Genomic DNA, 23,470 nt, shown 5'->3' on the forward strand with positions numbered 1-23,470 from the left:
CTCACAGAATGAATTGGAAGAATTTGAGAAGGACTGGTGTTAATCTATTGGTGTAAATCTACTTAGATTTTCTAATTCTTGAATCTGTTTCTATAGTTTATTTCTAGAAAAATGTCTATTTCATCTATACTGTTGGTGTAGTTTTCTCACAGAATCCTTTTTATTTCTGTAAAGTCAGTACCAATCCCACTCTCATGTATGACTTATTAATTTTCAAGGTTTTTTTTCCATTGTCAAAACCTATTCAAAGTTAGTCCATTTTCTTGATCTTTTCAAATGATCTAATTTTGTTTTCCTTCATTTTCTTTGTAGTTTTCTGTTCTCTATTCTGTTTATCCTTACGCTGCTCATTATTTCCTTCCTTCTACTAGTTTTGGGTTTGCTTGTTCTATATTCTCAGGTTCCCTCAGATGTACACTTAGGTTACCAATTTGAGATTTTACTTTTTATTATACGCTTTTATAGCTATAAGGTATTCTCTGAATGATGCTTTTGCTGAATCCAATGAATTCTAGTATGTAGTGTTTTCATTTTCACTCATTTCAAATATTTTCTAATTTCATCCATTATTTTTTCTATGACCCATTGGTTGTATAATAGTTTTAATTCTATATGTTTGTGTCCTAGTATTCTTTCAGTTATTATTTTCCATATTAATTCTATTATGGTCAGAGAAAATACTTTGTATATGTTCCATTCTTTTTAAATTTATGAAAACATGTTCTTGAAAATGTTCCATGTATTCTTCAACTGTTGAGTGAAGTATACTATACATGTCTGTTAGATGTAATTTGGTTTATGCTATCATTCATGTTTTGTATTTCTTTGTTGATATATCAATTATTGAGTTATAGAAGTCTCCAACTATCAAAGTAGATTTTTCCCTTCAAGTCTTTCAATTTTTTTTTTTTACATATATTTAGAGATTCTCTTGAATCTCTAAACAATCACATTTAACTATTCATCTTCCTAAAGGATTATAAATGTTCTCAACATCTATCACTCTCATTGTCTCTTGTAAACTTTCTGGACTTACAATATATCTTGTATGATAAAACTGCCATTCCAGCTGTATTTTGGTTACTATTTGTATGGAACAAACTTTTTCCATCTTGTATATTCAACCCCTATGTGGTTAACTCTACCAGTGATTTTTTTTCTTCACATAACTTTCAGTTACTATCTAGCGTCTTTTTATTTCAGCCTAAAGTATACTCATTTGGCATTTCATTTTTTGGAACTGGAGATTGAACCCAAAGATTCTTACCACTGAGCTATATCCCCAGTCCTTTTCCTTTGGAGATAGAGTCCTGATAAATTGCATAGGGCCTTGCAAGTTGCTAAAGCTGGCCTTGAACTTACAATCCTTCTGCCTCATTCACCTGAGTCACTGGAATTACAGGCATGAGTCACCTGGGAACTCTCTTTTATCATTTCCTTTAGCATTCCTTACAGGGCAGTTCTACTTTAAAAATTTTTTTTTGGTGGTTGTTGTTGTTGGGGGAACCTGGGGATTGTATCCAGGGTTGCTTTACACCAGTCCTTTTATTTTTTGAGATGGGGTCTGACTAAATTGTGGAGGCTAGCCTTGAACTTGCAAGTCCCTACCTTACCCTCACAAGTCACTGCAATTACAGGCATATGCCACCCAAAAATCTTTACCTAATAAATTCAATGTCTAGGCTTCCTTAAGGATGGGTTCTGCCAATTAGTGGGGCCATATTCTATTTCTCTGCATGCCTTGTGACTCTTTTTTTTTTAAACTAGGTATCAATATTATAATGTAGAAACTTGGGTAATCAGATTCTTCCCACTTCCCCCAGGGTTTGATTTTTAAGTTATTGATAGTCCTTTATTTTATTTACTTATATGCTGAGAATTGAACCCAGTTCCTCACACATGCCAGGCAAGTGTGCTACTTGCAGCCACTGAGCCCCAGCTCCAGCACCCTGATGTCTTTTATTATTCAAGGATTAACTTATGTTAAGCCAGTGTTTTGAAAGAGATTTCCTTGAATACCAACAAAACAAACTAGAACAAACTTTGCCCAGTTTTTGCAGAGTGGTTAGGTGCCTATTTACAGTTCTTCCTTGACCTTTACTTTTTGTTTATACTAAACCTAGAAAGCAGCCACTAATGAAAGTTTATGGTCATCTTATGTTTTCCTGAGCATGTGTCTTGGACCTGGGCATGCATTTATGTGGCTTTTTTGTTTTGTTTATTGTTTTGCAGAGGAAGAGATAGAACCCAGGGCCTCCTGAATTCTAGGCAAGCATACTACTACTGAACAACAGCCGAAGTCCCTGCACGTGGCTTTTTAAATTCCCCTGTATACAATGGTATTCCGACTACCTTAATCCTCCCAAAAAAAGGAACTTCTCAGGCCTTAGGAAGTCTACTGTATGTCTCACCATAATTTTTCACACAAAGTAAATGAAAGTTTTTCCATTGGCCACATGTCTTTAGTCAATATCCACTGTTTTTCCTCCCCAAAAGAGTTCTAAATCAAGTGAAACAGAACTATGAGCACCTGTAACAACCCTTTGAGTAGCTCTCTTATAGGTTAGAACAAGAAAACAATAATTTACAAATAAGGTCCATTTTATTACTTCTGGCACCAGGGACATTGCAAATGCAGACTATCTTCATGCCTGTTGTCAAGGTAGGAAGAAGGAAGGGTTCAGAAAAGTAAAAGTCACAATGCATTCCTTCCACTTTTTAGTTGCCCTTTTCATGGTTTAGTTTTCCCCTGGTTACTATAAACCTTTTACTGTTTTCCAAAGTTCTGGCAAAGTTGGATCTGATAATTCTCACTTGTTTTTCAATGTTTTTATGGAGGGACAGGGTTTTAGAGCTTCCTACTCCAATATTTTGCTGACATCACTTTAAATATTTGGTTTGAAAGATTAAAAAAACCTCACAGTATCATCAGATTAAAATTTACCAATGCAACACTTATTATCTTTACACCATTTTCAGCCTACAGAGACTCATTTCCAAAAATGCCGAGTTCCATTAAATTAGATTCAGGTGTGACAGACACATAAAATAGTAACTTAACAAATATAATTTATTGCATTTATTTAATGCTTTGCTATTGCTATCATTTGCTAGCTGGCAAATACTAAGTGATAAGAAAATATTAGGAAAACTAAAACAGCCTATTATTCTTAAATGCTTCTTCTCCTCTGTCCTAGATACATGATTATAGTTTTTGTTTTGTTGTTGTCACTACTGTTGGCCACACTGGGTATTGAACAAATGGGTGCTAAGTTATATCCTCAGCCCTTTTTATTTTTATTTTGAGATATGGTTTCACTAAGTTGTCCAGGCTGGCCTTGAATTTATAATCCTCCTGTTTCAACCTCTCAAATGATGGGATTACAAGCATGTGCCACCATGAGCTGTTGATCATAGTTTTTTTTTTTGTTTTTTGTTTTTTTTCTTGCAGAGGGGGAGCAGTACCAGGGATTGAACTCTGTGAACTTGGGGGCACCAACAACTGAGCTACATCCCCAGCCCTATTTTATATTCTTTTTTTTTTTAATTTTTTTTTTTTTAAGTTGTAGTAATACTTTTATTTTATTTATTGTATGTGGTGCTGAGGATTGAACCCAGGGCCTTGCACGTGCTAGGCGAGCACTCTATCACTGGGCCACAACCCCAGCCCCCTATTTTGTATTCTTTAATTTAGAGATAGGGTCTTACTGAGTTGCTTAGCACCTCGCTATGGCTGAGGCTGGTTTTGAACTCCTGCCTCAGCATCCCATTACAGGCATGCACTACCACACCCGGCTTTGATTATAATTTTATAAGATGTACATATACGTTCCACTGGTAAAAACTGTTCCACTAGTAAAATTATTTGGGTAAAATTATATTTTATGGAAATATAAATACCAACATTACAAAGTGCTATTTCACAAATAAAACAGTTTAGTCAAAAATGGTCTTTTAGGTGCTTCACCATAAGTTTGACAAACATTAGTAAACAGAATCCAACACTTAAAATATTAAATTCTAGATCTCTAAGCAATTGATTTTCAGTCAAAGAATTCAAAAAGCACACACATTTGATATTTGCTAAAGTCAATCAAAATTATATCATTTGGGGCTGGGGACGTGGCTCAAGCGGTAGGGCGCTCGCCTGGTATGCGTGCGGCCCTGGTTGGATCCTCAGCACCACATACAAACAAAGATGTTGTGTCTGCCGAAAACTAAAAAATAAATATTAAAATTCTCTCTCTCTCTCTCTCACTCTCTCTTAAAATAAATAAATAAATAAAAATTATATCATTTATGAAAAAACTATATTTTAGAGACATTATCAATAAAATATATACATATCCCCTTAAAATATTTGTCAGTTTGTACTAAAAAAACAGGAAAAAATTTTAGCTATAGAACCAACAATTCAGTGAATTGCTAAGTTACTGAGTTCAAGAGAAATCATTAACACAATAAAATTCATCAATTAAGAATAGCCCCATCCAGGCTTTTGCAACTTTACTTATATATCTTAAAAACTGTAAGTTGACTCAAAACATAATATGCTCCTAAGCAGGGTTTATCAAAATATCACTGAGTCATAAAATTAATTTAGTGAGTGGGTCAAGGCCAGCACTTATTTAACATAGTAACACAGAATAGATAATATTAATGTGCATTGCATATATGTGTTTTTTCATAAAACTATATTTCTATTTGATATTTTATATATATATATATATATATATATATATATATATATGCCATTATTTATTATACCCATAACACTATTCCATCAGAAGAAAAGAATCTAAATTAACCCTGCTACAGGAGAGTCTTAAGGACAGGAAAATATTACTCTCTATGCTACAATGAGATTGCTATGTAAATACTAAAGAACAGAATTAGCTTAAGGAGAAAAATTTGTACTGTTTTACTATTTCTATCAGAAATATAATTTATATATACCTAATTCAGAAACCAGGAAAATCTAAAGCAAACCTCTAAACAGGTTAACAAGCTCAAAAACACCTTATATTCTAGGGAGGAGTTACATAATTAGTTTCACAGTAGTAAAATTCATAATACTTAAGCAGCACACTAAAGTTTTACTTCTTAAAGTAGCTATCATTCTATTTCAACCATAACTGCGATCTTATTGGTTTTCACAAATAATACTAGGAACACCCTCAGTAGTCTGCTAAACTAATCCCTATTTGTAAAATTTCATGAGATTTAAATACAGTTGAATTCAGTTCTTAATTCACAGAACTTTTAAAAATGTTTCAGGGTGAAATATAAATTGTTGAGAATTTCTATCAAGCAAATAAAATCATGCTACCTTCATGTATATGTCTCCATAAAACATTGATTTTTTAATACATTTTAAGAACTTCATGAAATGCTAGTGAATCGTCCTGTATATAGCAGAATCAATGATGAAAAATATTACAACAAGCAAAATTGTTATTGCACAATTTGTTTTTGCAATGACATAGGCTTCCTTATAAATTGATAATATACTTAATATGTAACCTGACACACTCAGTAGTTACCAATTAGGATAAATCTTCCCAAACTTCTTTTAATATTAAGCATTCAGTTAATTCGTCCGTAATGTTTAAATTTAAGGATCTTCATTTGTGAAATGAACAATCCACTCTGATCCATGAAATTCTAAATGTCATTTCCAAAGGAAGCATATTAAAAAAAAGTATATGTAAAGCTAATTTTAACTCAATTATTTGGTGATATTCAGATGATTACCATTTGTCTTCATTTTATGCTCTTCAATTTAGACTTCCATACTTAAATAATTTAAATCATGTATGTATGTATCTAGTAATATAAGAGAGAAATTAAGATTATTAAGATTATTTTTTTAGCCCTGTACGGTGGCACATGCCTGTAACCTCAGTGGCTCAAGAGGCTGAGGTAGGAGGATCACAATTTCAAAGCCAACCTCAGCAAAATCAAGGTGCTAAGCAACTCAGTAAGACCGTGTAGATAAATAAAATACAAAATAGGACTGGGGGTGTGGCTCAGTGGTTGAGGTGCCCCTGAGTTCAATCCCGTATACCCCTCCCCAAAAAAGCAGATTTTTTTTCAAAACCTTCTCTGACCCATGCAGGCACGCTGATCCACTTCCGCAATCTCAGCAATTTGGAAGTCTAAGGCAGGAGGATCACAAGTTTGGGTCTATTCTAGGCAACTTAGCAAGACTCTGTCTCAAAATAAAAAGGGCTGGGATATACCTCAATGGTAAAGAGTCTCTGGGTTTAATCCTGGGATTGTGCGGTAGGAGGGACACAGGGGTGCAACTTTTGCTGACCCAATCTGCATACTGTTACTTAAAGCAAATTAATTTATGTTTTTTTTTTTTTTTTTTTAACTTTAATAGAATGGCTGGTCACAGAAGCTCAGGCACTCACTAAACACATAACAAAGTTAATTTACTTATTGTAACTATGGCACTCTAATTTACTAACAAATAAAAATTCACTGGTATATAAAAAAGATGACTCATTTCATTCTCTGGGCATTCTTTTAAATACAACAACCTTTTAAAGTGTTGCTGCAAAACATTTTTAATTAATGAGTAAAATCATTCTACAAATGCTAAAATTTACCTGTTTGAGTCCTTCATCAGTAAGTTTGTCCTGATTGCCTACATGTACTTTCTGAAGTAAAGGACAGTGAGAGGCAACTGCAATAATAGAGGTGTCAGAAAGCTGTTTACACCTGTAGGCTGTATACCTAAGAAGTCCAGGACATTTGAATGCTAGAACACATACGCCAGTATCAGACATGCTGCGACAGTCAGAAATGTTGATTTCAATTATATTCTGACTTCTTGATGCAATTTTTTCCAATAATTCATCAGTGACCTATGAGAGAAAAAAAGGAAATAAATTCAAACTTTTGCTAAAAGTAGAAAGTTCCTTTCTTTCATTTAATTTCCCACAATAAATTATCTAGATTATAGCAAAAAAAAAAAAAAAAAGGGCCCAACAATCAAAAGAAAATCCTTAATGTTAAACAGTAAGAATTGAGGTGCCCCTGAGTGGCATAATAAAAAAAAATTGTTGTCTCCAGTTTCTGGCACAGAGCTGCCGAAACCTTTGGAATTTCTTGAATGATAGTATCTTTTATTATTAAACAAGCCCCTTTAACCACACCTGAGTTTATAATAAATAATGAAGTGACTCAGAATGGGGCCCCTAGGGCTGGGATTGTGGCTCAGTGGTAGAGCACTTGCCTAGCACTCCTGAGACACTGGGTTCAGTCCTCAGCATCACATAAAAATGAATAAATAAAATGAAGGTATTGTGTCCATCTACAACTAAAAATATGTTTTTTAAAAAGGTGGGGGGGAGAGGGGCATGGCTAGAGATATAGCTCAGTTGGTAGAGTGCTTGCTTTGCATGCATAAGGTTCAATCCCCAGCACCACCCAAAAAAAAAATAAAAAAATTGTGCCCCTAGATCCTTGAGATGATGGAAACGTTCAGTCCTACCCCCAGCATCCATCCTCCAGGGATGGCCTGGAGAATCTGCTATAAAAACTCTTTTAATAAGGAAATTCAAATAGTCTCCAATAGTGAACACATTGAAGTGCTGGGAGGATGGTATACTCCATACCTTGTCCTACACATCTTTTACATTTGGCTGGTCCTGAGTTGATATAAATATATTAAACAGCTGGGCAATGGGGAGGGTTAGAAAAATCAATCAAAATGTAAGTTTTAAAAAGTTATCTTAGCCCATTTTACTTCCATTTCCTCATTCATAATACAGGGGAAATACAAGTATCTCCTCATGGAATTACTGAGATAAATAAATGAATTGTATACATAAAAGCCCTCAGCCAGGCTTGATGGCACACCCCTGTAATCACTGCTACTTGGAGAGACTAAGACAAATTTGAGGCCAGCAGGGGCAATTTAGCAAGATTCTTGTTTCAAAATAAAAATAAAAAAGGACTGAGGAGGTAGCTAAGTGTCAGAGTACTTGCCTAGCATGCATAAGACCCTATTTTTGGTCCCAAATGAAAAAAAGAAAAAGAAAGAGCTTTCAGAATAGTACATGATACAAAGGCAGTCTATAAAAATGTTTGCTATTCTTTTCTACTATTAAAATAATATTTGTGATATAACTTCACACAAAAAAGGAAAAGTTTGCTAATGTTAAAAAGGTAATGAAAAAATGAAGAAGAATAAGAAGATTAAAAAGCAACAGAAGCTGAGGGTGGTGACACACACCTATTCTCCCAGATACTTGGAAGCCTGAGGCAGGAGGATTCCAAATTTGAGGTCAGCCTAGACAACTGAGAGAGACCCTGTCTCAAAATAAAATTTTTGAAAAGAACTGGGACATTGCTCAGTGACAGAATGCTTGCCCAGCATGTGTGAGGCCCTGGGTTCAATCCCGAGTACTGAAAAAAATAAATAAATAAAAAATAGGCAACCCAAAATGGCCAATCTACATCAAAAGCAATCTTGTTCATCATGAGAACATAGCTTTAACTTGAATTAAAAGAAAAATTAAGAAAGCACAAAATTTTAGGTTACAGTCATTAAATGATCCTGAAAAACAACATGGAAGAGATTTTTGAAGAAGAATAAAGATTTTTTAAAGTGGGTGGGTCAGATCATTTCTTAAGTTTCTTAAAATTAGATTACATACCTGCTGACGACTACTAAGATCCAGTTGCTTCCAAAACTGGAAATCTAAACAAAGATCACGCCAGTACTTGCAAACCAGTGATGCAGAAAGGCAACGTTCATCCAGGGACAAATTGGAAAATATCTGTGAATAAAAAAGGAACAATATATGTACTAAACATTTTCAAGGCTTAGAAAAAGACCTTTATTAAGTTAGAAAAAAACAGCTTAAATGTTTAAAACAGAAAACCATCTTTAATACCAGTGGCCATTATTGGAAAAGTCATTGTTAAAGATTGCCCTAGTGAGGAAGTATGTACATAAACTGTTATCTTCTGTGTAAGGACAAAAGAGAACAGGGGGATACTAGCATATATGTACCAAGATATGCATGATTCTGTGTTTGCTTATTGTCTTTTGGAAAGATAAACCATAAACTAATAAAAAAAATGCTTATTTTTAGAGAAAAAAGGCAGATATATGAAAATAAGATTGCTTAGAAGTTTTCTAGTTTGACCTTGAAACTACATAAATTTTTAATATATGAAAAGAAAAACAAAAGCAAATCATAAACACACACACACACTACTTCTATGTTATCTCACTGGGTATATGGAAAGTCAACACTAACCTAATCCTAAGAGAAATATATACATCATATATGAGACACACTACAAAATACCTGATCAGGACTCCTCAAAAACTTCCAGGTCATGAGAAGTTTTTATCTGAGAAACTAAATAGTTCAAAGATTAAGGAAAAATAACAACTAATGCAGTCCTGAATTGGATCCTGGGACAGAAAAGGACATCAATGGAAAAACTGATAAAATCCAAATAAAGACAAGTTTAATAGTCATATAGCAGTGCTGGTTTCATAGTTTTGGCAATTGTATAGAAGTAATGTAAGATAAAAAAAATTAGGGGAAATAAACTGGGTAAGGAGTACAGGGGAACTCTCTGTACACTTTTTTATATTTAATTACTCCATATCAAACATGATGTTATTCACCCAATATACAAAATAAAACAAAATTATCCTAAAATTAAAAAACTACTTTAAACAAATTTTTTAAATTACAATTACAGTTACTGTTACAGTCAGTCAGGGTTAGAACCAATACAGATTTACGAAAATCAAGAGTTATATGGCTGGGCAGGGTGGTGCATATCTGTAATCCCTGCTACTTGGGAAGCCAAGATACGAAGATCTCAAGTTTGAAGTCAGCTGAAGCAACTTAGCAAGACCCTGCCTTCAAATTGAAAATAAAAAGGACTGGCCATAGACTGCTCCTGGGTGCAATCCCCAGGACTGAACACAAAAACCAAAAAAAAGTGTATCAACTGTGTGGATGGAGAAACACTCAATAGAACCAACTATAACAAGATATATCTGGACAATCAGATAAAACTGAATGAACATAAAGTAGATATTAGATGATGTAAAAAAATTACTTTTCACTTTTTAGATTGTAGTTATATTAAAATTGCTATATTCTCTTTAAAAAGCTATTATAACTTTAGATACTTTAGTGTTTATGGCTGAAATGATATACCCAGAATATGCTTTTAGATTCTTTATTGAAAACAAAAAATGTTGGCAAAACATAAAACAAAAAAGAAGTTAAACTGGGTAAAGAACAACTGGGGATCCAACATACCATTCTTTGCTTTGGTTTATATATGAAAATTTCCACAATATTAAGTAAAAATTTTAAAGAGAACATAGACTCTTAATATATTGCCTTATATTAGTAGATGGGGAAAGCCATGATCCAAACCTATCTATATAACCTTGGGTAAATTATCTAACCTCTCTGTGCCTCAATTTTCTTTTTTAAATATTTTTTAGTTATATATGGACACAATATCTCTATTTTGTTTATTTTTGTAGTGCTAAGGATCAAACCCAGTCCCTAACATGTGCGAGGGAAGTGCTCTGCCACTGAGCCATCACCCTTATCTTTCAGATAGGAAAAATAAGGCATTTACAGAGTAGGGTTATTGTGAAATTAAAGAGTATGGATAAAATTTCTGGAAAAGTGTCTGGAACAACATATGTAATAAATAATTTCATAACCATGGCCTACATGACTTACCTCTGTACAATCAAAAGTTGTACACAGCTAAGCTAGAGTATCTATTATGTTTAAATCTTGATTAAGCCTTGGAAAAACAAAGGCCTTCTCTTCATAAGTATTTTCTCCCAAAATGATCTAGTGAGATGTAGAGAATATATTTAAGAATCACCTAATGAATGTGCCTCCAACACCAACAAAAATGGAATAAGACTACAAGAAAATCTTACCTGTACTACTCTGAAGTAAAACTTCTGGACTACAACATATTAAAAACTACTACCTCAGGATTCTAAAAAGTTAATAATAGATAGAATGCAGAGGGAAGCAAAAATATGAGGAATGACCAATCAGAGGAATAAGCTTCCCGAGTTTGTTTTGTTTTTTTCCTTTTATTCCCTAATGCATGTAGCCCATGTGTAGAACTATACTACAGGCATATCCAACAAAATTCAGAAAACACCATCTTTCTAGACCAGGAGAATGATGCCTCTGCAAGACAAAAAGTAAGAAGAGTCTGCCTTTTGTATTGTTTCCCTTTTCTCTCTACTGGTCATATCCCAAATGTTTCCTCATTAACAGAGTGCAATGTGGCTGCTGTGAAGGAACCTTAAACCTTAAAGGTAAAGCTATATTTCTGGACAAGTGAACTAAGAAAGGGAACTCTGTGATCGAAAAAGTATACAAGGATTCATTACTTTTTTCTTACCACCTTGAAAGCAGCCTCAGTGATGCAAAACTACAAAGCAGCCTAGGTGGCTGTATCTGAGAGAAACTTCATTTCCCTAGTCTTAAGTTTTACTGGAACATAGCCCTGCACACTCATTTTTGCATAGCTGAATGCCCCAAAAAAACTATTTACAAAAATTGGCAGATTTGGCACCTCAGGGCTATACTTTGTGACCCCTTCTTTATAACATGTGCACTTAGAGTTATAAATTCCTTTTAACCACCACTTTAGTTTGCATCTCATAAATGTTAATGTTTTTCACTTTCATACAGTTCAAAATATTTTCTAAGTTTCCTTGTGAAATCTTCCTTGATGAGTGTTTTTTTGTTTGTTTGTTTTTAGTACTTGGGATGAACCTCTAGGTACTTTTTCACTGAGCTACATCCTTAGCCCTGTTCATTTTTTATTTTGAGACAGGATCTTGCTAAAATACTGAGGCTGATCTCAAACTTGCAACCCTCCTGCCTCAGCCCAAGTCACTGAGATTATAGGAATGCATGAATGGGTTATTCAAAAGTGTGAGAGGATATCAGTGAAAACAACAGAAGAGGGAATTCCAAAAACCTGTTCCTTCACAGAAAAAAAAAAAAAAGAATAAATTTTCAAAAACTGTCAAGATCGATTAAAAATTTTAGGAGCTAATGAAAGGTTTACACCTGAACTGCCACGTTACAACTTCACACTGTCCAGTTTAAAATACATATAAAATATAAAATGTATAACAAAATGTATTATAGTTGTATGTACGTACATACATTCATATTTGTACATATATACAAATTCATGTGTGTGTGTGTGTGTGTGTATACATTTATACATGAGAAACATTCAAAGAACAAGAAAGCATGACCCATCCACATGAAAAAAAGAAATTTACAGAAACTACCCAGGAGGAAGCCCAGATATTGGACTTCTGAGACAAAGTTAAATAAACAATTAAGATATGCTCAAAGAGCTAAAGGAAACCATGTGCAAAGAACTAAAGGAGGGCTGGGAATGCAGTTCAGTGGTACAGCTCTTTTCTTGTATGCAACCCCCAACAATGCAAATAAAGAAAGAAAGAAAGAAAACCATGAGAACCAAATAGAGATGTCTCATTAAATAGAAAATACTTTAAACAGTAGAAATTATGAAAATAAATCCAATAAAAATTCTGGAATTGAATCATACAATAACTAAAAATGTGTTACAGGGATTCAACAGAAGATTAAAACAGTCATTAGTGTTATATAAATGCGCCAAAGATGACCTTGTGTATTCCCCCTAGGTTATTTATTCACTGCAGACTGAGACTCAAAAGCCCACTTGTGCTAAACTCAAATTTTTACATGTATAATCATCTTCAAAAAAAGCCCAAAAGGCAAAATTTTACTCATTTAGAGCCTGCCTGCTTGGCACAGCCTATGAACCCTCACCTGACTACTGCTACCTATTAAGACAGTTTTAAGGACTAGAGGACCTCACTGGTAATAAGTTTAAAAAAGAATTAAGACCAATCCATCTTAAATTCTTCTAAAAATTAAGATGACAGAATGCTTCCTAACATTCTATAAGGTCAGCATTATCCTGACACCAAAGCCACACCAAAAAAATCACAAGAAACTATAGACCAATATCCTTTATGAATGTAGGTGCAAAAATCTTCAGTAAAACATTAGCAAACTAAATCCCTACAACAGAGTAAAAGAAGAACTATATATACCATGGTTGAGGGTGATCCATGGGTAGGGAAAAAATAATCCATGTAACACACCATATTAACAAAAGAAAGTTTTAAAAAACAAGAACAAAAAAAATTGATCACTTCAACTAGTACAGGACAAAGCCTTCAACAAAATACAATACCCTTTCTTGATTCAAACACAGCAAAATCCAGACATAAAAGATCACTTCCTCAACCTGAAAAATATGATCTACACTAACATCATACTTAATGGTAAAAGACTAAAAGTTTTTACTCTGATATCAGGAACAAGACAAAGATGTATGCTATCACTATGCAACATTGTACTGTAAAGTCTCAATAATGCTATTAAGTAAGCAAAGACAAGAAACAAAAGGTACTTAGATTGAAAAGTAAGAATTAGAACGTTCTCTATTTCACATATGTCATCATCTTATATATGGAAAATCCTAAAGAAGAATAAATACAAAAATAAATTTTAGAGCTATTAGGTATTTTTATACAATAACAATGGAAAATCTGACAGTAAAGTTAAGAAAGCACTTCTATTTATGAAAAAAATAAAAATATATTTATAGTTTCCATTTCTTTAGAGAGACTTCCCATTTGTTGGATCAATGTCACCATATTCTCATAATTTTTTGAATAATGTTTCCTCATTCTTTTAACATGTTTATAGTAGCCATTTGAACTCTTTAAATCTGGGCCCACTCAGAGTCAGTTTCCATTAGCTGCTTTTTCCCCCCTCAGTATGATCACATGTTTCTGTCTTTCCACATATCTAAAAATCTTTTGTTAAAAATTAGAAATTTTTTTTGATAGCAGCTCAATTCACAATAGTTAAACCATGGAGCCAACCTAGGTGTTCTTCAATAGATGAATGGATATATATACAATGAAACATTACCCAGCTTTGAAGAATGAAATTATGGCATTTGCTAGTAAATGGATGGAGCTGGAAAATATCATGCTAAGCAAAATAAGTCAATCCCAAAAAACCAAAGGCCAAATGTTTTCTCTAATATGCAGACACTAATTCACAATGGATTGGGGAAGGCACTTGAGAAGAATAGAGTTATCTTAGATTAGGTAGAGGAAGTAAAGGGAAGGGAGGGGCGGGGAGAGGAGGAGAAGGGAGGGGAGGAGATGTGGGGATAGGAAGGATAGTAGAATGAAATGGACATTATTACTTTATGTATATACATGACTACATGACCAATATGATTCTGCAATATGTACACTGAGAAAAATGAAAAATTATATCCCATCTATGTATGATATATCAAAGTGCATAAATGCATTCTACTGTCATGTATAACTAATTAAGACAAATAATTAATTTTAAAAAATTAAGACATTTTTGCCCAGGCACAGTGACACATGCCTATAATCCCAGCGGCTCAGGAGGCTAAAGCAAGAGACTGAGGGTTCAAAGCCAGCCTCAGCAATTTAGCAAGGCCCTGTCTCAAAAAATAAAAAGGTCTAAGGATGTGTTCAGTGGTTAAATACTCCTGGGTTCAATCTCAGGCACCAAAAAAAAATTGACATTTTAAATATTGTAGTATTTGTAAAATATTGTTTTTCTGAGCCCTTCTATTTTAAACCTGCCTGGCCTTACACTATGGAATCTATGTTATCTGTTCGTGTTTTCTTATTTTTTAGCCTGGCTTCCTAAAGAAGTCATATGTCTGAATTGCTTGATTTTCCACTCATTATATGGCAAAGGTGTGCTCTAGTATCTCCAGCCTGCTCTTCTGTGTGTGGGTTACAGAAAAGGCATATTCAAGATTTGACACCCCGCCTTTTTTTTTTTTTTTTTTTTGGTACTAGGGATTGAATCCAGGACCACTTTACCACTGAGTTACATCCCCAGCCCTCTTTATTATTTTTATTTTGAACAAGGTCTCACAAGTTACCAAGGCTAGGCTCAAACTTGCAATCCACTTGGCCATTTCTTATATTGCCTTGACCCTTGCTTTCTGTTAAGACACCTCAGTCCTTACCCACCATGTACACCCCCATACACATGGGCGTTTTTATAATAAACCAGGATGCATAAAGAGATTATAATCTTCATGGTCCTCTCATTTCCAAGGTCTGTTTGTTTAATTTACAGCTAGACTCCCACTTATCCCAACATGCACCACAATCTCAGACTAGCATATGTATAATTTTTCCTTATTTTCCTAACAAGTACACCACTTTCAGTTGGCAAATACAGGTTACCATTTATTGTCCCAAACCTAGTCAGACCTTTGGCAGCAAAGCTACTAGTATTCCAAACTATAGTTCGTGCCAAAAGTGTGAAGGCAGGAGGTCACAGTAGGGATACCATGCAAGAATGCTGTAGACTTCCACTAAGTCTTGCCAGAAGCTTTAACAGCTTCTGTTTTCCTAAGAATGCATGACTCCCCATTTTTTGTCTACTTTTAGTGGACTTCTAAAATCTGAAAAGCTTTGAGCAATTTTTCCAGTATTATGTTTGTTTTTAATGGCAAGGATTCACTAAGCCCTTCATCAGCCATAGCTCCAATTCCCACTCTTAAGAATATTTTTATGCTCATCCTCCTCATGTTACAGATAAGAGAAGATTTCTGCAGGTAAGATCCTTTATTTAAGGTTAAAGGATTATATGGCCTTAAAGGGCTAATTTTTCCCTTAACAAATAACATGTGGGGAATAGTCATTGAAACTTAGCAGCTCCTTGCTTGAAAACTGTCTGATTTTGCGTATTACCTTCTTTGAATATTGTCTTTTGTAAAAGTAAGGATGACTGTTATAACTCACACATCAATGACTAAATCCACATGGATTTACATAAGAAAAGGAATTTAATACATAATTGATAAGTATAAAATATGTAGCCAAAGATACCAAACTTTTTAAAACTCGATTACGCTAAGTGAAATAAATCAGTATTTTCCTTCCTTTAGCCTCTTTTCTTTCCCTATCAGTCACATAACTTAGAACCCCAAAGTTGACAACGCATTCAAGATTACCTCGTCAGTAACTCATTTTAAGGCACCCAAACTGACAAAAATCTTAAATGAGAAGTAAACAAATCTCATTTTTTGGTAGCCTGATTAACTTGATCAAGAACACGACATCCTTCAGCAAAAAAAAAAAAAAAAAACTTGTAAACCTGACTTGATAAAGACTGAATTTTAGCACTAAAACCATCTCATCTGTTTGAAAGGTAATCTGGTAACTGGACCCTTAAATAAGGCATTCATGAAATGGTATATATAACTTAATTCTTCCTTCCTGTTCACTAGTAATGTACACTCATAAAGGTTTAAATAAATATTACTCTTCTTCTTTGACTCTCATTTCCATGTGCTTTCATCCCTGTTTTCACATCTAGAAAAAACTGATCAGGTACATATGCTTTCCTTCAATGCATATTTCTCTCATAGAACTCTGCCTTGACCACTATAGTCTCCTGTCAGTAATAAATCCACAAAAATTTATTATCTATTGGCACTATCAGAGGTGAATGCATTGAGATTGTTTCTTATTGTGGTTTATATATTTTGGGTCTCCCATTTAGTTGACTAACAGCAAAATAATCTATACATAAACCACACAGCATCTAATATTTAAATGCCAATTTCAAGATACCCAATGGCTCAGATTGTAACTATGTAAAGAAAATTGTTGTAATAGTGGTTCTACCATATAAAAATCTAATAGTGATTTTAGTAGACTGAGTTGCTTAAAGTTATGAAGCCAACAAGTAGCAAAGACTGAAGATAGCCTATTTGATCCAAAACAACCAGAAACCAAAGATCAATTTTAACAGGTTTAAGTACTTTAAGAAAAATGCTCTCTGACTTTTGATGAGCCATTCTCTGCTTCCCACATTTCTTATATTTAAAGACCACAACTCAACCCTGTAGACCCAATTATAAAATTAGCCAATGAATCAGTAATTTAAAGTTGTCTGGTATAATCCCCCCACAACTTTGGAATCCCTTCCATAAATTCCTGAGAGAGTATTTAGGCCCTTGGAAAGAATATGTTGAAAACATCTCTACACCTGGAATCTAGTCCAGGGTCTGCCATTCACTAAAATGTCTTGGAGTAAGCTATTTCACTTCTCTGTGGCTGTTTCTTCATCCATTGGGGGGGGGGGAGTAACAAGATGATCTCAAAAATCTCTTCCTATTCTGAAGTTGCATAATTATGATTTCCAGTAAGGCTTACAATTTCCAGAAAAGTTTCATTCCATTTTATGACAGCGCTCATTGTTAGACTTTCTAAAATTCCAAGTACAAACTCCAATTCTGAAAGTCCATTTCTTGAAATGCACCCTAGAAGAATATGACCACATGTGTGTAGAAAACACATATAAGCATTTTCTTAATTGCAAAAAAATTGGAAACATCCGTTCACAGAGAAATATGGTATAATACTATGTGACACGAAGCAGCAGTTAAAAAGAATGAAGGAAACTACGTGTTAACGTTAATAAAAAATGAAAGTTACAGAATATGTACATTTTGATGCCACTTACAAAGAGAAAGCTATGAAGGTTTACATAGAACTGTTCTATTATTGCAGAAAGTGCTATCTGCACAGTCCAGTACAGTAGCCACTAACCACATGACTTACAAATTTCTGAAATGTGGCTATTATAACTAAGAAACTAAATTTAAAATCTTATTTAACTACTTTAAATTTAAATACATGTAGCTAGCAACTAATGTACTGAACCATGCAGGATTACAAAACAACTTAAATTGTTCACTATGCTTAGTTACCTCTGCTGAGGAAACTAAACAGGAACACAGGGGTGAAACAAAGCAAATTAGGCTTTACCTGAATTACTTGAATATTTTAAAGCAAAGAATATTACTTATATAAAAATGAAATGCCTTATTGATCTTAAGCCAAAATCAGCCTATGAAACAACAGAGTTTAATTTTTCTCTTTCTATTCATATTTTAAAAATGGGCAAGTATGTGATAACTTTCCCCCCCCAAAAAAATCCCTAAATTCTTCCCCTGCTCCTCATTTTTAAACAACTATCATAATTTGCTAATACAAAAGATGAAGAAATGCAATTATAAAAGCTACAGACCTATTATCAGGGGAGTAGGACATACTTTGTAATAACATTTTCGAATGCAGATGATGGATCTCAATGCAATGACCCTTCAAATGCTGGGGGGTGGGGAGGAACTGTCAAAGCTCCACAAGTCTTGTCTCCTCCAAATCAAAAAGCCTCCAGCCCTTATCAAAAGTAGAGTCAAACCTTTTCACCATCACAAGGCCATCCTGTGGCTCAAACAACAGTAACTCAAGTCAAACGTGAACATTACTTAGAACCTTCTTTCGTGGTGTGGCATATTCACCAGAAGTTTCAGGGCAGGCTCTGAACACCTGATTATTTATTCATTCATTGATATTTACTGAGTGCTACTAGAACAATGAAAAAGAGATGCATGCACAGAGTCTCTGCACTCAAGAGTTCTACTTGAGTTGGCTGAAAAATCTCTCTATTTCAATTCACCTCAGAGAGTCTAACTCACTTCCTGCTGGATACCCTTAGGACCTGAAAATCAGAGACTCTTTATTCAAGCTTCAACACAAATAATGGAAATCTACATAATGTGCCCAAATACTCCAACACAACAAACAAGTCCATGGGTAATTCCTAAATGTCCTTTAAATGGTTTTCAACAATCCAGAACAAAAAGATGAAAAAGAACAATGTAGCAGATAGACAGAATAAATTTTTCTATAAGGGTTGCTCATTATTACAAGACCGAATCCTTCCTAGATTTTTTTCTTATTATTAAAATGTTCTTTACTTCATGAAATGATGTTTTAGGTAGAAAGAGGAAAATACCTGATTTTTCTTCTGGTTTGTTTTTAAAGTCTTACTTGCCAAATAAGAAGACAGTAATGAAACTTTAATACCAAATACTTGTTGATATTTTATTTGTCCCTGTCATGGAATGATTTAAAGGACTTGAGAAAGTTCCCTCTATCCTAAAACACACCCTATGCCTACACAGAGTAAGCAAATAATCCTACAAAAAAAATTACCTCCTTAATAGTTAAAATCATCATATTTTGGCACAAGGAAAAGTAAACTTTCCCTCTCTTTTGCTGTATTATTCACAAGATCATTAATGTCCCAGTAAAACATATCCAAATACACAGAATTATAAATATGCAAACAGTCTAATCAAAGAAAGTATACTGGTGACAGTAACAATTTTACTTCATGAGTTACTTCAGTAAGAAAAATAGTAGAACTCTTATCAAGGTTATTTTTGGCTAGTCTTAAATACCATCCACATTGAAAATGGAGACTTTATATTTATTAAGCTCCAGAAAGAAAAGATTTGGGACCAAGAGAGAAAACAAAGAAAAAATTAAAAATTAGTTTGTAACAGCTTAATACAAACTATCACATAACTAATGTTTGTCACTGGCAGTGACAAAACTGCAAAATTTACTTAGTAATTGAAAGACACACAAAATTCCCATAGGGCACTCAATCCTCCACTCACCCACTCTACTAGCCCCCACCCCACAACAATAATCTGTCCTTACCTTCTGGTAATCTGTACGTTTTTGTGTAAGGATTGAAGTTTAGGAAGATAATATAACATAAACAAAACAAAAGGGGTTAGTAAGGCATAAATTCCCTAGTTCAAGACTCAGATCTCCCTTTATGTATGTGACCTTGTACAATCACTTCAAGCCCCAATTAACTATTTTTTATAGTTATAAGATAGACAGAATGCCTTTATTCTACTTATTTTTATGTGGTGCTAAGGATCGAAATCAGGACCTCACATGTGCTAGGCAAGCACTCTGCCACTGAGCTGAGCCCCAGCCCCCCAATTAACTATTATTAGCTCCACCGGAGCAAAAACCAATTCTGCCTGATTCATTACTGTAAGCTTTCTGACCCAAGCATTGAAAAAACTCAGTTTTTTTCTTGTACAAAATGAGGATTAACAGCATTTGTCTCACAGCATAAATTGGAGGAATAAATTATATATACATATGCGTGTGTGTGTATGTATGTGTGTGTATAGCTGACAGTAGTAATGCCCAATAATATTGACATTAACTAGCAACTATTAGACCTGAAAATGCCGTTTGAAGATTTTCAAATACAAACATGTGAAGCCTTTAACCATCAAACATAAATTGCTCGTGATTAAAATAAATCTTTTTCCCAGAAAATGTACTACTAGTTTCTAAAGCAGTGGGCTGAGGACTCTAACAACAGACGAACCAGGAATTGCGGGTAACAGACCTAAGCTATTAAAAAGGCATTCAGCAGACTCCTAAGTTCTACTTCAAAATCTAGGCCATAAGCATTGGCCCTACCGGCTTCCCAGTCTCCCCTTCGGACGTCCCCCGGCTGTCAGGGAACCCCCTCCTCTGAGCACAGGGGGAGGAGAGAGAAAACCTAGGAGGCGGGGGCCTGAGTTGGGGGAAAGTGAGCATCCCTGCGCCTCTCGCCCAGACCCACCTTAAGCAGGATGGACGGCGGCAGCTGGTTGATGTCTGGGGTTTCGGGGGGCGGCTCCCTGTGACAGTCGCAGGGGTTTTCTGGGGGCTCCTGACAATCCGCGTCGCCGCATTCATGCTGCTGCTGAGCGGACGAGGGGGCGGAGCTGGCCGCGAGGGCGCGCTCGGGGCGGAGACACCAGCCCCGGGCTAGTTTCTCGGGACTGCAGCCAGGAAGGCCCTGCTAGGGGGGAGCTGACCCGCGAGGGTGCAGAGCTCCCGGGTGTGGCGCGCTTCTCCCTCCGGTCGCCCAAGGTTTCTCCGGGGCCGCCGGGCTCTAGCCTCTTCTGAGGAGGGAGGAGACACTTCCGAGCCAGCTGTGTGACATCCGTTTCCACAGCCGCTCTGACGTCTTGAGGTGTAAGTTCAAGAGCTGCCATTGGCCAGGAGCCGCTGGGCTCTTCCCCTCACCTTCCACCCTGTCTTCACCCCCGACTCGGAAACTGAGGCCGCTTTGGTGCCGAGGAACGGGTTCCGCCGGAAGGGCCCCTGGCGGGAGTAGCGGATGCGCTCCCGTTGAGTGGTGCGCGGCGGTCCTGTGAGCGCCCGGTTGCTTGCGCGGCACCACTGTTTTTCCCCACTTGTTCTAGTACTTGTTGCATATTACTGACTTTTCATAATGGAAGCATTTTACAAATTACCTGCACACAGCAGAAAGTTAACATTTCCCACTCTAGTGAGTCATCCAACATTCCAAGCTACAAGCTTTAGGTGACCGTTGTCTGCACCCTGAGAATTCTGCCTACCCATCCATTTTAAACCTGTTTGTGCAGTGTCTGTATGAAAAACCTTGGTTGCCCCGGTGAGAAGGAGGAAATAAGCTTCCCAGGAGACTGGGAATTCTAAGAGCATATTCCTACTGCATTGTAACGGGGAGATAGATAGGGTTAGGGAGCACTCAACAGACAAAATCTGCCCTGATCCTTAATATCTGCAGCCGAGTTAAGAGCATTAATCTATTCATGACAATGGAGCCTTCACGTCCTGCTTACCTCTTAAAGGTCTGAGGTCTTAATAATGTTGTAGTGGCAATTAATTTCAATGAATTTTGGAGGGGATTTTCAAACCATAGTAACCAGTATAAAAGAGAAGGTATGGGGAAGAGAAGATGTAGTAGATAGAGCTTTAAAGGGATATTTTGGGGGTTTTTTGTTTGTTTATTTTTTTGTTTCATGTTGACTGGAGAGAATGAGGACAAAATGGATACAAAGAGGTGGGTGTTTCTGACAGGACCATGAAAGAGTTCCTTTCTGATATCTTCTGTTTTCCATTAAGCAGAGCCTCTTTACCTGCTGAAAGGTGGTAGAGAAGTAGCAGTTGATTTTAAAAGCTATTAAAGATAACCTAAGAGGCTGACCAAGGAAGCAATATTGCAAGACTCAAGGCCCATGGACTTGGAGACCACTGCTTGAATCTAAATGTGATTTTCCCAGTATAGTCGCCAGCCTCACCCAGCCTTCACCCATCAAACCTGTTCTAGTAATGACCTCTTTGTCAGAAATGACTTTTAAGTCTGTCATTCAGGAATCTCCCCCTTCTAAGTTTGGTCATAATGAAAGAATCCTAAAGGCAAAAATTTGTCAGAGGATTTCATATTGAATGTGTGGCACAAGGTACATTTACAACATGGCTTTCATCCCTGTTGGCTGTATGCAGAGAGATCTTCCAAGGTCCAAAAACTCTATTGGGGAGTGGTCCATTGATGAATGGTTGGTTATGGTATTATAACACATTCTTTGCTATCTTTACTAGACTGTGCTTTGAGAAAAAGAAGTGGCTGTTCTGAAACTATTACTTTCTCAATGCCAAAATTATATTCCTATCCTTTTCATGTAAGTCAAAACATGTATCTGTCCTATAACCAGAAATCCCACATCTGGTATTTATCCAGGAAAAATGAAAGCATACACACACAAAAAAATCTACAGAAATGTTCATAGCAACTTTGTTATCAACAAAAATTGCAAGTACCCCAGATGTTCATCACTAGGAGAATGGAGTAGATAACGAGGTATACTCATTCAATGAAATACTACTCAGCGATAAAATGTGAATAAATCTCAAAGTTTGTGTGTACTGAGGTATGGCAGGTGAGGGAGGAGTTTTCTCACCCCTGTAGTCCCAGCAACTTGGGAGGCTTAGGCAGGAGAATGGCAAGTTTGAGGCCAGCCTTGGTGAAACTCTTATCTAGAATTTTTTAAAAAGCAAATTTTTTTAAAGAGCTGGGCAATGTAGCTCAGTGGTAGAGCATCATTGGGATCAATCCCCAGTAGTGCCCAAAAAAAAAAAAATAAGTGCATTGAATCAGACTCTCTGGAACTTGAGCCCTGGAATCTACCTGATTGAAGCAAACTCTGTACAATTCCTGTTTTTTTAAAAAAAAAAAATGCAGCTGGGTGCAGTGGAACACATTTGTAATCCCAGTAATTTGGGAGGCTGCAACAGGAAGAGTGAGAGTTTAAAGCCAACCTCAGCAACTTAACAAGGCCCTAAGCAACTTAGCAAGGCCCAGTCTCAAAATCAAAACTAAAGTTGGGCGCAGTGGCACGCGCATAAATCCCAGTGGCTTGCAGGGCTGAGGCAGAAAGATCTCAAGTTCAAAGTCAGCCTCAGAAAAAGTGAGGTACTAAGCAACTTAGTGAGCCCCTGTCTCTAAATAAAATACAGTATAGGGATGGGGATTTTGCTCAGTGGTTGAGCACCCCAGGTTCAATCCTCTGTACAAAAGAAAAAAAAAAAAAAAAACTTTGAAGCCTAGGATCATCAGTATCTCTTTTTTTGTTTGTTTTT

The 23,470-nt window shown here is 35.7% G+C and overlaps 1 protein-coding gene across 1 annotated transcript in view; it reads right to left on the reverse strand.

The window, feature by feature from the left end:
• The window catches only part of Fbxl17 (F-box and leucine rich repeat protein 17), a 522,788-nt gene extending 501,950 nt beyond the window's left edge, over positions 1-20,838 (reverse strand). Inside the window, exons 1-3 of the mRNA XM_048811558.1 lie at positions 20,643-20,838; positions 8,673-8,795; positions 6,618-6,875 (exon numbers count right to left, since the gene is read on the reverse strand). Of these exons, the coding sequence (XP_048667515.1) occupies positions 6,618-6,797 (180 nt within the window). The 5' untranslated portion in view covers positions 6,798-6,875; positions 8,673-8,795; positions 20,643-20,838. The remainder of the gene's footprint in view (positions 1-6,617; positions 6,876-8,672; positions 8,796-20,642) is intronic.
• Between the last annotated feature and the right edge of the window lie 2,632 nt (positions 20,839-23,470).

Source organism: Marmota marmota, unplaced genomic scaffold (genome assembly GCF_001458135.2).
Source record: "Marmota marmota marmota unplaced genomic scaffold, marMar, whole genome shotgun sequence".
Taxonomy (NCBI): Eukaryota; Metazoa; Chordata; class Mammalia; order Rodentia; family Sciuridae; genus Marmota; species Marmota marmota.